This window comes from Pituophis catenifer, unplaced genomic scaffold (genome assembly GCF_029215685.1).
Source record: "Pituophis catenifer annectens isolate HBS135680 unplaced genomic scaffold, rPitCat1.0.hap2 SCAF_4, whole genome shotgun sequence".
NCBI classification, from domain to species: domain Eukaryota; kingdom Metazoa; phylum Chordata; class Lepidosauria; order Squamata; family Colubridae; genus Pituophis; species Pituophis catenifer.
In genome coordinates this window covers 100,910,748-100,926,366 of record NW_027256884.1, presented here as the reverse complement: position 1 = coordinate 100,926,366, position 15,619 = coordinate 100,910,748, and the positions used below count along the sequence as shown (strand labels likewise).

At 36.2% G+C, this 15,619-nt stretch overlaps 1 protein-coding gene across 1 annotated transcript; it reads right to left on the bottom strand.

Moving 5' to 3' along the window:
- Positions 1–728: 728 nt before the first annotated feature.
- QTRT2 (queuine tRNA-ribosyltransferase accessory subunit 2) lies at positions 729–15,563 on the bottom strand. Its single transcript, XM_070943824.1, has 9 exons — positions 15,534–15,563; positions 13,969–14,184; positions 13,294–13,349; positions 10,168–10,244; positions 9,764–9,973; positions 8,294–8,493; positions 4,711–4,862; positions 2,908–3,022; positions 729–1,375 (listed from the first exon to the last, which is right to left on the bottom strand). Coding segments are annotated over exons 1-9 (1,260 nt in total). The 5' UTR covers positions 15,536–15,563; the 3' UTR covers positions 729–1,143.
- Positions 15,564–15,619: the final 56 nt, after the last annotated feature.

The following is a 15,619-nucleotide window of genomic DNA, read 5'->3' as shown; positions in this document are numbered from 1 at the left end:
AGATAACAAACAGAATCTTGAATTGCATCTGGAAACACAGGTAACCGATGCAGCTCACACTGTAGTGGTGTTACATGTTTGAATACCCAATCAAAACATGAGATAAAAGTCCATTAAGATTTGTTCTTGACAAATTCAGTCTATCTATCCAGTTATTGGCTTTTTGCAGGATCATCTTGCCTGGTCTTCCCATTCTCACAGTTTTTCTCTATTTTATGAGTTCCCTCCCTCTTTCTCTCCCTCATGCCTTACTGCATTTCCCATATATAATACAAAAATTTAAGGGTTTTATTAAAGTTCCTCATGAAGTATAATAAATTTAATAATATAAAAACTTTTTGACATTCAAATATAGTATAAAAATCCAGTAGAAAAGAAAGTTGAACCAAATAATCTAAAGAAACCTGAAATACATAATTTGTTGTATTTGCTTTTACTATCAAAGCCTTATGCCTCCCCCTCCCAAAACATTATCGTAAAAGGATATTGTTGAAAGAGTGCAATCCATACCCTTGAGATAAAACAGCTATCTTTTGATATTATTAAAATCAGGGTCTCTAACAAGCAGCTTACAACATATGAAAAAAGCTCTCTATCTAACAAGAACACAGAGGACTTTAAGGAATGCATTATTTTAAAACCTTTCCACCAGCAGAAGTGTTCAAGTGAGACATAATTCATAACAGGAACTATTTTTCCTATGATTTTTAACTACTATATGTCACTTCTTCCTGATATATTTAAAAATAATAATAAAAAATTAATATACAATAGTAGTACGCCTGTATCTCAAATAGATGCAGAATTGTTTTCCCATTGTTCCGATTATTTGATGTTCTTTTCTTCTCATTGCAGTTCAAATGTCCATAAGTTAATACAATTCAGAAAAGTATGTGAATTCTTCTAGAGAATATCCTTATTTTTATCTTTTTCAAAGATTAATATCTCTGGGGGAAAAATGTCAATCTTTCCTAAAATTATAAGGACTTAGAAAGTTATACTCAGATATGAGATATGAGCGGGCAAAATATGGATTTTCTTTTATCATGGGTATCTACCCTCATGGTATAACAGCTCTTCTCCATAATCTTGATCCAGAAGGGGAAGCCAGGTTGGGGAATCTGCTTTTTTACATATCTGACCTCAGAGGGCTTGTCTGCTGATAATCTTGCTTAACTGATCCAATTTATCTTCTTTCAAAGCATTTTGGATAGAAGAAAAGAAGCTAAAGTAATGCTGAAAGTTATGCATCATAAGAAGTACATAAGCCAGCAGCTCTTTGGTCATGACGAGGTGATGAATATAGGCACGACTGTGGTTTTGACAGCAGTAGCATGAGCATCCATTTACTAAAGGATTAAAATCATCCTGGTACCTAAAAGAGAAAAGCACATTCATGGATAAGAAGTAAATCATCCATGCAGCTAAAGTTACACTTTGGGTCCAGTGGAGTAACTCTAAAAACTAACTATAACCTAATTGCTGAACACAACATGAACACTTAATGATCACTGATATTATCATCATTATATGCCATTATCTGTATACATGGTACTTTACAAAAATGTCAGAACAGGTCATCAGTTTAAGGAGTTTACAATCTAAAGACATGCTAACATATTTGCTGTAATACTGTGGTTCAAATTAACAACTGATACTAGATCAGTTGACAAAGGACTTATAAGTCAAGAGAACCCCAACCAGAATGTGCTGCCACAAGCCTGACAATGAAAGATTTTAACACATTCTTTTCGGTATGAATTATTGTTGTTCTCTGTACTTTTCTACTTTTATTCAGACTTTTTTTGTATAATGATTATATTATTCTATTGTATTTCCCAGTGGTCCAACCTGCATAGAAAAAGTATGAAAAGGAATGTTTAATATGGGGAACTGCCTCTACAAATTTGACATGTTGGGTTTTTTTTAAGAACTTTTTTTAATACATGACATGATTAGAGCAGGACCAAGGTAGTGGGAGACAAGTAACAAGACAGATCCAGCAAGTATGACCCTACTGTCATCTAAATAATGTCACTCATGTGGAGAAAAAACACTGAGAGAGCTCTATTACATTTTTAACATTATAAGAGATCCATGTAACCAGACTGTTAAATACATAGTTGCAAAAACAACATGATGAAGATATCTAGGAATCCTATTAACCTCATAAAATTATACAGCTCAACACATCATATAATAGGACAGTTAAGGTTTCATGAATGGTCCTAACTATAAGATCATCCCCCGCGAATGTCTAAAGCAAGCCACGAAAAAAAATTTTTTTTAAAGGCTGTGATCTAATTTTTCCTTGGCTCAAACATACTTAGTTTTAAAAGCATCAACAGTATTTAGTAGCAAATAGGAGACAGAATACTTATTCAATAGCAACTAGGAATAAATGATCAGTGGCATTCTGCAGAATTATTGATTAGCCATGACTTGACTCAGTAAATTCATCTGCAAAATGACTCAACAGTTTCTTTAAATTCAATGGGACTTGTTTTCAGATAAGTAAGTATAGCATAAAAAAGGACCCTTTTGATGACAAGGGTTTCCATGTGATGTGTCAGTTCATGCAAAATTTGAAGAGCTAAGGTTTTCCCAGAGAAAAAATTGAGAATTTTTCTTTTCAAATGCTAAGCCTCTGTTAGGGCTAAAGCTTCATTTTTTGAGTGAAATTCGTAAGCAACCACAATATTAATTTTCAGCAACTGTGGTCGGAAGTAGTTCTCAAGATGGCCAAAAAAAGGTGGGAGTGGGGAATATTAAGCAGTCACCTATTTATAAAATTAGGCCAACAATGTTCAGAACTTATTTCCCAATTAATGCAAAGACCACTATAATATTACTCGGGACCTACACATAGTAAAAACTGGAATTTTAAGTAATCAAAAACCAACATACTTTATTTCTCTCAGATGTATTTCAAATGAAGTCTTTTCTTGAGCTTCACTGCATGTTTCATCTTTTGATTTTTCATCATCTTTCCTCACCTCTGTTTTTCCATCTTCTTTTATATCTGCAATAAAGGAGAAGTTCATACTTAAAGGCTATGGCACTATTTAAAATATTTAACTAGTTGTCACAAAATATACAATCAAATAGTTTTGATACTTGCAAGGCAGTAAAATAGGGGAAAGGGAGGCAATCTAATGTTAAAAGCTTAAAATGTAAATGGCTACATTTCTCATTGTTTTATAACTATCCATCCACACAAAATAAGCAATACAACATTTTAACCAAATTGTATTAAATGCAATGTGGCGTTGTACTTATTTTCAATTAAAACAGATTCATGTTCTATCAATTTACTCTTACATTTTAATCAGAAAGTTGAGGTTGAGCCATCAAGGCAGTGATATAATCTTAAAAAGGAAAGCTTTTTATTTTCCAACTGTAAATGTTTATCAGGATGAATCTTTCATAATCACGATCAGGAGAAAAGATATAAAATACATAGAAATCCTATTCATTTTTTGAGTATTCTACAATTAGATTATGTGTTTGTATATACTTTACTAAATGCACAAAGACTTGACAGCTTGTCTTATAATAGTGGCAAAATAATAGATCATTTAATATTTGCACTTTACTGTAGAATCTGTATGACTTATTAAATTGTGAGAAGCTTCTAAAAAAGGTGATAATAATAATAACTTTATTGTCATTGTACGTGTATACACAGTATACCCATACAACAAACTTCACTTAACACCCAAAGACCAGGTCCAACACACATAACAATCCCCAAACACACTCCCACCCACCACAATTCCCCACCCCTAAACCACCCAAACATCCACACAACAGACCAAGTAATACTGTCCAACAGCTCACTAATGGTGATAAAAAATATAAAAGATCTGAGCTGTCAAGGCATGAAAATCGACAGCCATTAAGATCTCCACTGCTTTTTTTCACTCCTCAACAATGAATGACAGCAACTTCACTGTTTTTGGAAAATATTTACATTTTTAAAAAGTACAGTCCTTGAATTTTCTTTATCAACCTATGTATTTCAGGTTTGAAGGCCAAAGAACAAAACAACGAATTGTGCACATATAACTCTGATTAACATATAAGGTTTGTTTGTTTGTTTTTTAAGAAAATGCATCAGGAGCACAAAGTCAAAAAAAAAAGGCCTTAAAAGTATGTTGGTTTCTTCAACCATATGGAGTTCTAATTGCTGATGCTAAACATCAGCAAAACCTTGTTTTAGTAAATGAATTGGGGGAAGAGATCCTATCATTCAAAGAGATATCAAATATGAAGTCACTGGGATGATTTACATCAATTGCAAAATCTCTTTACCAAAATTATGGAAATTAGATCACATGCATCTACTTATATCATTTATACAATGAAATTATTACAGTAACTGTGTAAACTGTTGTAGAACTTTAGTTCTCTGAATGTAAATCTGCTTTTCTGAGATCTGCTAAACTGACGTTTTACTATAAATAATAGTGGTCTTAACTATAATCTTAAACCTCAATTGGAAGTTGTACTTCTAGTATAACAAGTAAAGTTTTGTTTACAGTGCAATAGAACAAAAAAGAGAACATGATTAACAACATAATTAGAACATTCTCAGAAGGATGTTAAACATAATAAGCGTACAGATTGGAATCTTAAGAATTTTAAAACTCACATTACCAATATTTTATTCAAATATCCCCATGCAGACAAGATTATCAAGACCAATACCTGCTGATTCAGGATTCAGTTGATAATCATAACTGAAGGACAAAGCACAGTGTCGTTCTGTCACCTGATAAGGAAAACAACTGTCAAAAATATCTATTCCTCTTTTAATGCACTCCAGAACTTCATCTGGTTTACCAATTCCATGGATTAATCTGCAATAGACCAAAAAAAAAGCCATTTTAAAATAATACTTGATACATATTTTTGCAATTCATTTTGTTCTCCTTCTATTCATACACTCCTTTCCCATTTTACCTTGATAAATTCTGGAGTTATACTTACAAGTTCTGAGTTATACTTACAGTAATTATGTCTAATAATGAAGTCAGGTAGATATTTATAACTAGTCCCAAACAACCAACAAAGTTTCTGAGTAATAGGTGAGGCATGACTTATAAAGCCTGAGAGAAGTGAAAGGCCTTACATTCTCTCCAAATACCTTGGGATTCACATATTCTGATTTATCAGAATTCCAAAACAAACATGCTCCAAAATTCAGAAGTAGATGAGAAAAACTTCAAAGGCTAACTTCCTATCCTACATTATGAGGTAATTTATGTGACAGTTGCTCCTTGTTGTATATGTTGTGTATAAAGCATTCTCTCAAAATGGACAGCCTCCAGAAGTGTACTTCTTCCAAATCTGGCTACAGAAAGGAAGACTGGATGGAAATTCTGGGAATCTTCTGTAAAGGTAAAGATTCCCCTCGCACATATCTTCTAGTCGTTCCCGACTCTAGGGGGCGGTGCTCATCTCCATTACAAAGCCAAAGAGCCAGTGCTGTCTGAAGACGTCTCCATGGTCATGTGGCCGGCATGATTAAACGCTAAAGGCACACGGAACACATGCATCTACTTATATCAAAAGTGGTCCCTATTTTTCTACTTGCATTTTTACATGCTTTCGAACTGCTAGGTTGGCAGAAGCTGGAAGAAGTAACGAGAGCTCACCCCGTTACGCGGCACTAGGGAATCATCTGAAGGGCACTTAATTTGGGGGTGGGAGACACTGCTATAAGGATCTGTAAGTTACCAACCATATCTTGAATATCTTGAGAATAGTAGCTGAATTCACTAGATTTAATCGAAACTTTTTCTACAATGTAAGAGGGAAGATACAATATAACTATTTTCTGTTTCTAAGAACTTCAAAATTCCCCAATGAATATAAAATTGCCTTGCATCCCAATGGACATTATATTTGACAAATGACAATAACTATTTTAGTGGCACACTGGAACAAGTAATGAAATTGTAACAACCATTTTTTAATTTCCAACTTTTAATTTCTTAAACATGTTAGCTTATGTCTATTGCTGATTCATGATATATGTTCCCTTTACAGTGAAAGAAAATGGAAAATGGAACACTCTCATTGCCTAAAACTCTGAAGGATACATCATACTTATGTGTGTAATGTGGCCCTAAACATTCCAGTTGCAGATTCCAATATCCTCAGATTCTTGGTGGTGGGGTTACTTTTCCAAAATAAATGGAGACAAAATTCAACCATACTTTCAGAAGGTATTTTAATGATATTATTGCACTGCCAGAATCCTCTGTACCATTCAGAAAGGACGGAAAGCTGCACTGGGCTCCTGGCATTATTACACCACCACAGAACTATACAGTATGTAATGATGGTATTGTAATATACAGAGCTTCTCAAAACTGAGCATAAAAATATACCTGAAAGTTCATTTGATTTAATGACTAATGTACTGGACTTGAAGCAAGGAAACTTTAAGTTCTAGTCTTGCTTTGGCATGGAAACTAACCAAGGGACTTTGTACCACTCATCCTCTAGTAGCCTTAAAACAAGCCAATGGCAAACCACTTTTGATATGTTGACTAGACTTGTCCATATCATCATCCCGAGTCAAGTTTGGTTGAAGGCAAACAAACAAACAAACAAACAAAAAAAACCTACGCACAACTACACAATACACTCACTTTTTAGAATTCTCTAGTTGTAATGGAAAACTAAACCAAAGAAAAAGGATAAATCACAGCACTAGTATTTGCAAATTTGACTTTCAGAATTTCTAACTTAACCTAAGCTTGCTGTAATCAAAATAATGTTTTGAAATACAAAGGAAACAATGTTTTACCAACAGCATACATAAAAGTCTCCTTGGGGCTTGAAAATGTAGCTGGCTTTACCAAGCTTCTTGCACTGTTATTAACGATGCCAGACTCTAAATTCATTTGGCACGTCTGATAAGACTGGAAAGGTAAAGGAATAGCAATTTTGCTCTCCGCAGGAGTAATGTGCTGACAACTATATAAACTAGTTTTTAAGCTTGCTGAATAAGATAATTACATTCTATTAACAAAACTATTACACAATTCATTAACATTTGTAGTTCCTTAAATGCAACTTTTCTAATTCCAATCTAAGATACTTATTAAAAATAGAGTGAGGCCTGCAAAATTTGACTGACATACTGTTATCCCCTATTATTTGTACAATACATATCTTTATCTCAATCGGAGAGACAGAAGATGATAATTATTGTAAAAATGACCTGTTTATCATGAGGAAGGCAAAATGGATTATTATTCAATATAAAATATTTTTGAAACTTTTTGGTGAAAGTAAAAGAGAATTGGATTTTCTTAAGGAACATTGGCAATAAGATTAGAAGCTGAATTAGACAACTCTTTGGAATTATAATGGTCTCCTTCCAAAAGAAACCAATTCTTGTTCTTTCCATGCAAAAACACATACTCACTGGAAAGCATGTTGTTTTCCCATGTTGTATACTCCAGATAGAGGGGGGTGGATGGGTTCCATTTGTTGGTTGAGTCTTTGTATATACAATGTTTTGAGTGATCAGATGTTACCTTGTTTATTTTTATTGTATTGTTTTTTGTCTTGTTATTTATTTGATACTTATTTTGTGTACTATGTAGAATCATTTTGGAATCAGGCAGTGTATAAATCAAATCAAATTAAAAAATATTCAGAGCTTCAGTTGGCAACATTCTTTACTAAACATGGTTGTTTGCAGATGGCTTCATAAAATAAAGATCTGCAATTCACAGCATGAGTTTTTGATTGAGGCTACATTGTCAATTTGAAGCAGTAGTACAATAGTTGAAATATACTAGTAACATTTGACATTGATATTTTTTCAAAATGATAATTTTATGGTGCTAAATGAATTAATAAAAATAATGTGTATTATAATTGTATGTGTCAGTATTAATTAAGTTGGCAATAATTTCAAACTTAATGGGATCACAAATTCCAACCTTTTCCCCCTGACTTTGAATGTAATTGAATGAATGACACAACATAAGTTTTAAAATATCCCCAAATTGCTTTTTAAAAAATGGCCATTTTATTACTTCCTTGCATAATTGTGGGTGCTCTGGGCAATAAAACAAAGGAGTGGGGCAGTTCATGCAGCAAACATCAGCTGAGAATTTTCGAGCCTGTCTTAAGTTACTAAAATCTACTTTTGTAATACCACCTAACACAATGTCTCATCATACATTCAAAAGTTTTCTGTGTTTGTGAAAATCCATCCAAGTGCTGCATTAGATATGCTTAAATAAAAATCCCATTTAGCTCTGACCTTGGTTTATCTTCTGGCAGCTCAGCTGTAACTGAGGTTAAGAGCTCCAATTTAGTCTCTTTAGTCATGGTATTTCCTTGAAAGGCATCTAAAAGAAATCCAGCCACCGGTCTTTTGGCAGTCTCCCTGGCTGATCTTAGTCTTTCCTCCAACACATCTCCACCTTCGATAACCCCAATCATCAAACTCTGTTTCAATTCCTGGTATGAAAGAAAGTCATATATATGTAAAATATGAATACATCCTTTGGTTCAACAGATGTTGGATAGAGTTGGAACGGAAAGTAGTCTGCTTTCCTGCAGATTGTTGCACTAGTGATATCAAACAGTAAGTATAGGGTGAGCAAAGAACATAAAACTTAAAATAAGCTCACATTTATTTTTTCTTCCATCCCATATTATGATCTTAGGCAATACTTTAAATACATGTATGATTCATAGCCCTATGAATCATGGCTCTGGTTAAGAATATCTTAACTATTGCTTAACTATTTTTCCTAGCAGATTGCCACTTCTTTATAAAACACCTCTTGGCAGGGTGGATAAAAATTGATGGGTTTTTTTTAAAAAAAATTAAAAAATCAGATTTTTTTATTTAAATCAGGTTTTATTTATTTTTATTAAATTTATTTTAATAAAATGCTTTTGGAGTAAAAATCTATCTAAAGATAGTTTTCTATTTAAGATACATTAATAATTTAGTTTATTCAGCATGAAATGGAGCTTAGTTATGTAGCATGAGGCTGTATATTCTTCAATATTGTGAATGTCAATGCATCGCTGTGGGACAGAGATGACAGTTGGTCTTTAAAATTATGATTTAAATAGAGTTGATTTAAGTCAAATCCACCCTGCTTCTGGGCATTATTTTTGCTACCTGAAGTTTAAACTATTTTTTTTTAAAGACCAAATGATACAAGAGCAATTTTTGTTTTGGAAAGAAAAGACAGTGTATGTTACTAATTTCTCAATACATACATTAAAATTACTTTTTCATTAAAATTGGCCTTTCTGCTAACACAAAGATATAGACTCCATATGAAATCTATTTGGTATTATTATTTTGAATACTTATTCCAAGCTTCAAGGGCTTTATAAATACAAGATATAAACATTTTAAATAAAATGCTATTCACAGATTCTGACACAATGAAACTGGAACGGCTCCAATTAGAGTGCTATCGTATTTTTGCAAAGGGGTTTGTGGAAGAGTGCACAACGACACAGCCCTAAAATAATTTGGTTTATCAATATAAAATTAAATTAATAATACAAGGGGGATGAATCATTATACTTAGTTCTATACAACAAAAAGAAAACAGAAAGAAAGAAAAAGACAGTGTTCTATCGATTATATAATATAGTTGTCAGAAACAATGCAGGAATTCTGCAAGCTGTGTTTACCAAAATATCTAAAACTTAACAAGTAACTGCAATGTGTATATACACCTCAAAAAGAGTTAACTCTTACTGGAGAATTTTCTTGCAGCTGTAGACATTCATCCAAAAAGCACAATGATCGATCTACAGATTTCCTGGCTTTCTTTCTGGATATGTCTCCTGAAATAGTGTCTCCATCTGATAAACACTGGAACCAGTCTGGCTGGATAGCCTTTTGGATGTCCATGAACTTTGATGCTGTGAGTTCTTTCCGTCCTCTATTGTTCCATATAGATACAGCCTATCAGAAATTAAAAAAAGAAAAAACATGATTTTATGCACTATGAATTAATTCCATTCTTCTATTTGTTTTCCATCTGGCTATGCAAGAATCTTCAGTTGCTGCCACTATTACTATCATTCCTTAAAAAATAGTAGGGAGGGAAGTGAATAGCCAAGACTGAAAAGTCACGAAAATACCCCAGTTTACTATACCTTCTTGCTGTTGTAGCCATGAGGAGAACAAACAGCAGGGTCTTGAAGGGAACAATATAATATTGATTCTGGCATACCTAAGTCCAAAATAAAATGTTATCTTTAATATAGAGACAATGAATTTTTTATCATAATGCTGTATCACTTAAACTATTAATAGCCAAGTCTCCAAAAATTATAACATTCCACTAAGCATTTCTAGTTACTTTTCAGGATAATGTAGGAGAAAGATCTACATTGTCAGTTTCTGGTAGCAAAAAATCAGAAGGAATCTGATACCAACTTATCAAACTTTTTTTTTAATTTAAAGAGTGTATGTTTTCTGGAGCTAAAGCTCACTTCATCAGATGCACAGAATGGCTAGACTGTTGTATGTTTTATGTTTGTTTTATGTTTTATTTGATTTGTATACCGCCCTACTCCCGAAGGACTCAGGGCGGTGAACAGCCAAGCAATAAAATACATAAATACAAAAATTTAAAAAACCAGTTAAAATCAAATTAAATCATTTTGGCCCAGACAAATTAAAACACCCCAAAAATTTAAGAACAGATTTAAAATTTATATATTAAAAGAGGGAGGAGATTAGGCCAAGCCTGCTTAATGGAATAAAAGAGTCTTCACAGCGCGGCGGAAGGTGCGCAGATCCGGAATCCTCCGTATCTCTGGGGGGAGCTCATTCCAGACGGTAGGTGCCCCCACAGAGAAGGCTCTCCCCCTAGGGGTCGCCAGCCGACATTGTTTGGCTGACGGCACCCGGAGGAGTCCCTCTCTATGAGAGCGTACTGGCCGGTGGGAGGCTATTGGTGGTAGTAGGCGGTCCCGTAAATAACCAGGTCCTAAGCCATGGAACGCTTTAAAGGTGGTAACCAAAACCTTGAAGCGCACCCGGAAGACCACCGGGAGCCAGTGCAGCTCGCGCAGGAGAGGTGTCACATGGGAGCGCCATGACGCTACCATTACCACCCGTGCGGCCGCACTCTGCGCCAGTTGGAGCCTCCGGGTGCTCCTCAAGGGGAGCCCCATGTAGAGAGCATTACAATAGTCCAGGCGGGAGGTGACGAGGGCATGAGTGACTGTGCGTAACGAGTCCCGATCCAGAAAGGGACGCAACTGGCGAATCAGGCGAACCTGATAGAAAATCCTCCCGGTCACGGCCGTCAAGTGCTCTTCTAAAGACAGCCGTGAATCCAGGAGGACGCCCAAGTTGCGAGCCCTCTCCGTGGGGGCCAGTGATTCGCCCCCAATAGTCAAAGATGGCGTCAACTGACTATATCGGGACGTCGGAAACCACAGCCACTCGGTCTTGGATGGGTTGAGCCTGAGCCTGTTCCTCCCCATCCAGATCCGTACGGCCTCCAGGCACCGGGACATCACTTCAAGGGCATCGTTGGGGTGATCCGGGGTGGAGATGTACAGCTGGGTGTCGTCAGCGTACTGATGGTACTCCACCCCGAAACCACGGATGATCTCGCCCAGCGGCGTCACATAAATGTTGAACAGGAGAGGCGAGAGGACCGACCTTTGCGGCACCCCACATATGAGGGGCCTTGGGGTCGACCTCTGTCCCCCTGTCAACACAGACTGCGACCAGTCAGAGAGAAAGGAGGAGAACCACCGCAACACAGTGCCTCCCACCCCTAACTCTTCCAACCGGTGCAGCATGATATCATGGTCGATGGTATCAAAAGCTGCTGAGAGATTTAACAGGACCAGGACAGAGGAGCACCCCCTGTCCCGAGCCCTCCAGAGATCATCAACCAACGCGACCAATGCCGTTTCCGTGCTGTACCCAGGCCTGAAGCCCGACTGGAACGGATCCAGATACGTTGTTTCTGAGTTTGATCCTGTGAACCCTGAGGATGTGGACAGGATTCTGGGTAGACTGAACGTGACCACTTGTTTATTGGACCCGTGTCCCTCCTGGTTAGTGCTGGCTTCTCGGGAGGTGACACGAGGCTGGTTCCAGGGGATTATAAATGCTTCGTTGGGTGAGGGTGTCTTTCCTGCCGTCTTGAAAGAGGCGGTGGTGAGGCCTCTCCTCAAGAAGCTATCCCTGGACCCGGCAATGTTGGTAAATTATCGTATGATATAACTGGTGTAGGATTTAAGGATTTAAAATGTAATAATAAAAATGGAGAGGACTCTAGGTTTGAAACATCATACAGATTACAATAAAAACATGTAAAACGCATTCCAAATAAATCCTAAGTCATTTCATCAACATCCTTTGCAACAAGCAAAAGTCAATCACCAATGCCATCTCTATCCTGTAATTTCAAATGGATCATGTCTTTATCCACCTCATCCTTATTTAAATTCAAAAGCATACCTCCTGGATCATAACTGATCAGAAATTAGTAAACAAGGTTGCCAAAAGCATGCCTTATTGGGGTCACCCATAAAGAGAATTAATTCTATTTCCAGGGATTCAGCTCCCTAAACTGTCAAATGGGAGTATCACATTTATTGATTTCACTTAGACAAAAAACATATGTTTCTTTTGTAATGTCAACTAACAGCGTTGCAAGAAAACATCAAAATTTCTTACCGACTTTCTTACAATTAGTTAAAATGCAAAAAAATTACTATTGCCAATAAAGGAGAATATACATAGCTTAAGAGTTGAACTGTGGAGTTCTTAATGCTCTCTGAACAATCAAGCTGAGACAGCAGCAAGGACTCCACATTTGTTATTATTCCCATCATGGGGGCTGGAGAATAAGGGGGACAATGAATTCCTGCTCACACATATTTTTTTGCTTTCTTCCCTGTTCTTCCCTCCTTCCATCCCTCACTAGGAGGCAGATAGGTGGCCTGAAAATTATCACAAAATTGGTGAAAATCAGGATCACACAGTAGCCCGGCAGCACTGAACCAATCACAACATCCCCAAATTTCATTCCTTTGGGAGAATTGGGTCCTGGCATTCTGTAAGTTAGCTCATTGGAGGTACTTTGTTGACAAATGTTTGCCCTATGATGCACCTCTTTGCCCAGTTAAAGGTTAGAGACATAAGAGTTTTAGTAGCATATGGATAACACTCTATTCCAAATAATTTTAGATGCTATAACACATACTTTAACATGCTTCATTAATGATAAAAAGCCACCCCTATACTTTTACCTATGAATTTTCCAATTCCTTCTTTATATTCCTGCAAGACCTCTTGAAGATCTGCTCTGCATCCAAACAGAAATATGTTAGACAACTATATAATTCATGCATTTTAGACATTAATGCACAATATGTAAATAATGCAGTTTGAAAAACATCTCAGTGTATGAATTCACTAAGTGATAGCTGTTTAGCCATTGACCCCAGAGTGATTCTAACCACAAAGAGAGTCCCCTATAGTTTCTCACTATCCAACAAATATTTTGAATCTAATATAGTTGAGGAATCATAATGCAAAAAATTTCTCAAAGTGCAAAACAGCTTCCTCTTAAATTACTAATGTTGATAAACATGATCAGCAAACTAAACGATTATGCAATTTAATGCTAGCATATAAAACCACCATTGAAATCTCAGGGTGTAATCCTAGAGCAAAGAAAAAGAATTTTGAGAATGAATCCTGTTGAAATTAAAGGGGTCTAGATTTGCACAAATAGGACAGCAGTATTTGAATGTAATTCTATCAGGAATGCAAAAATTATACCTACATACGTATACATACATACATACATACATACATACATACATACATACATACATAAAACATACAATCTCAAAAGAAATCAGATCCAAGTCTGCATTTGCCTCATCTATTTTACCTACAAAGGCTGAAATTGCACTCACAGTGTTGTAAGTGAAATCTGGGCAACCACAGGAACATCTTGAACACTGTGTAGTGTATCATGGGTAAGGTGTGGTGCTGTTCCCATTTTGGTATAAAGCAGACACCCTGGAATTTCCATCGACTGAACCGCTTTCTTGCCGAGATTTGTCAGTGTCCCAAGGCGACAGCCATCAACTATTTTGCAGAGATTTAATTTCATCTTCACATCAACACACCTGAGACAACAGCAAATGATCAATAAGCAGAGCCCTTAGTCATCTTGAATCAGTTTTCTCTAAGTGTAATGGTCATGATGTATTATTTATCTTACACTGATATTCCATGACATTTTGTATCATGGAGGGCATTACTATTTTCCCTGAATTCAAATAAAAGCAATGAATTACGATGCACAAGTTTTGTTTTCAACTCTCATAAGCACCAAGGTGAATGGACTACATGAAGTAGAGTCCAAAATATGTAAAGACATCAGGTTACCTTACTTTATACACCAAAACATGCCACTTATAAGGACTAGAAAACAATAAATATTTATAACACCGGTACTGAACTGGAATAACACTCTGTGGCCCGGCTACTAAATCTGGGTTTCATGCAAAAGTCTATATCAGCACTAAAGGGGCGGCAAGGGGTATATTTTCTTGTTTCTTTATATTAACATTTCGTGGTCGTCCAGATTTTTGCAACCCAAATTTGGAAATCCTCATAATCCTGAATGTTTTAATAAATAATAATAAATAATAAACTTTATTGTCATTGTATGTGTATACACAGTATACCCATACAACGAAATTCACTTAACACCCAAAGACCAGGTCCAACACACATAATCCCCAAACACACTCCCACCCGCCACAATTTTAATTCCATTAAATGAAAAAAGTTTTTAATTAAATCTTAAAAAGGCTTGATACTTTTCTCTGTCAGTGGCATTCCAAATTGCAATAGTAAAGCCAGTATACATTTGAAACTTTTTTTTTAGCGTATTTCGTTTGTAATGTACAGAAAACCCAATCCAATGCCCTCCAAATGTGCTTTCTTCAAAAGGCAACTGGACTTTGTTCAGAACTGAAGAAACTTCTTGGATTAGAAGCGAAACGTTTGCAAGAGAAAAAAAAGTAAGTTCAGTTGCCTTTCGAAAAAGCACCTTTGGGGCAACCGTGACCGATGACTGAGAGAATCTCCATATAGCTCCAAACGTGAGGTAGGTAACAAAACGTCTCCAGAATCAGCGCGGTGAGAGATATAGAAGCCATCATTACGATACAACGGGAGGCAAAAGGGGTTTTTTTTAGGGGGTGGGCATGGGGGTGGAAGTATCTAGTCCTAGACTATATTAAAAAAAAAAAAAATAGGAGACGAAACTAGCAAGCACCGGAATTCCACGATCCGGTACCTGCTTTTGGCCTAGAGCAGAAGTCTTCAAACTTGGCAGCCTTAAGATTTATGGACTTCAACTCCCAGAATTCTGGGAGTTGAAGTCCACAAGTCTTAAGACTGCCAAGTTTGAAGACCTCTGGCCTAGAGTGTAAATAGCAATTGAACCACGCGCAATTACACTTACATATCAATCCCCGCACACGATAACACGCCGTTTCCGTTGCGGCTTTTGATTTTTTTCGTAACGCCGGTTTGCCAATGGAGAATATG

Excerpts from the sequence above, each read along its gene's own strand:
- QTRT2 (XM_070943824.1), bottom strand. Across the intron at positions 8,494-9,763 it reads AGCTGCAAGAAAATTCTCCA|GAATTGAAACAGAGTTTGAT; the intron begins GTAAGAGTTAAC and ends CTTTCATACCAG. Across the intron at positions 3,023-4,710 it reads ACTGAATCCTGAATCAGCAG|ATATAAAAGAAGATGGAAAA; the intron begins GTATTGGTCTTG and ends CCTTTATTGCAG.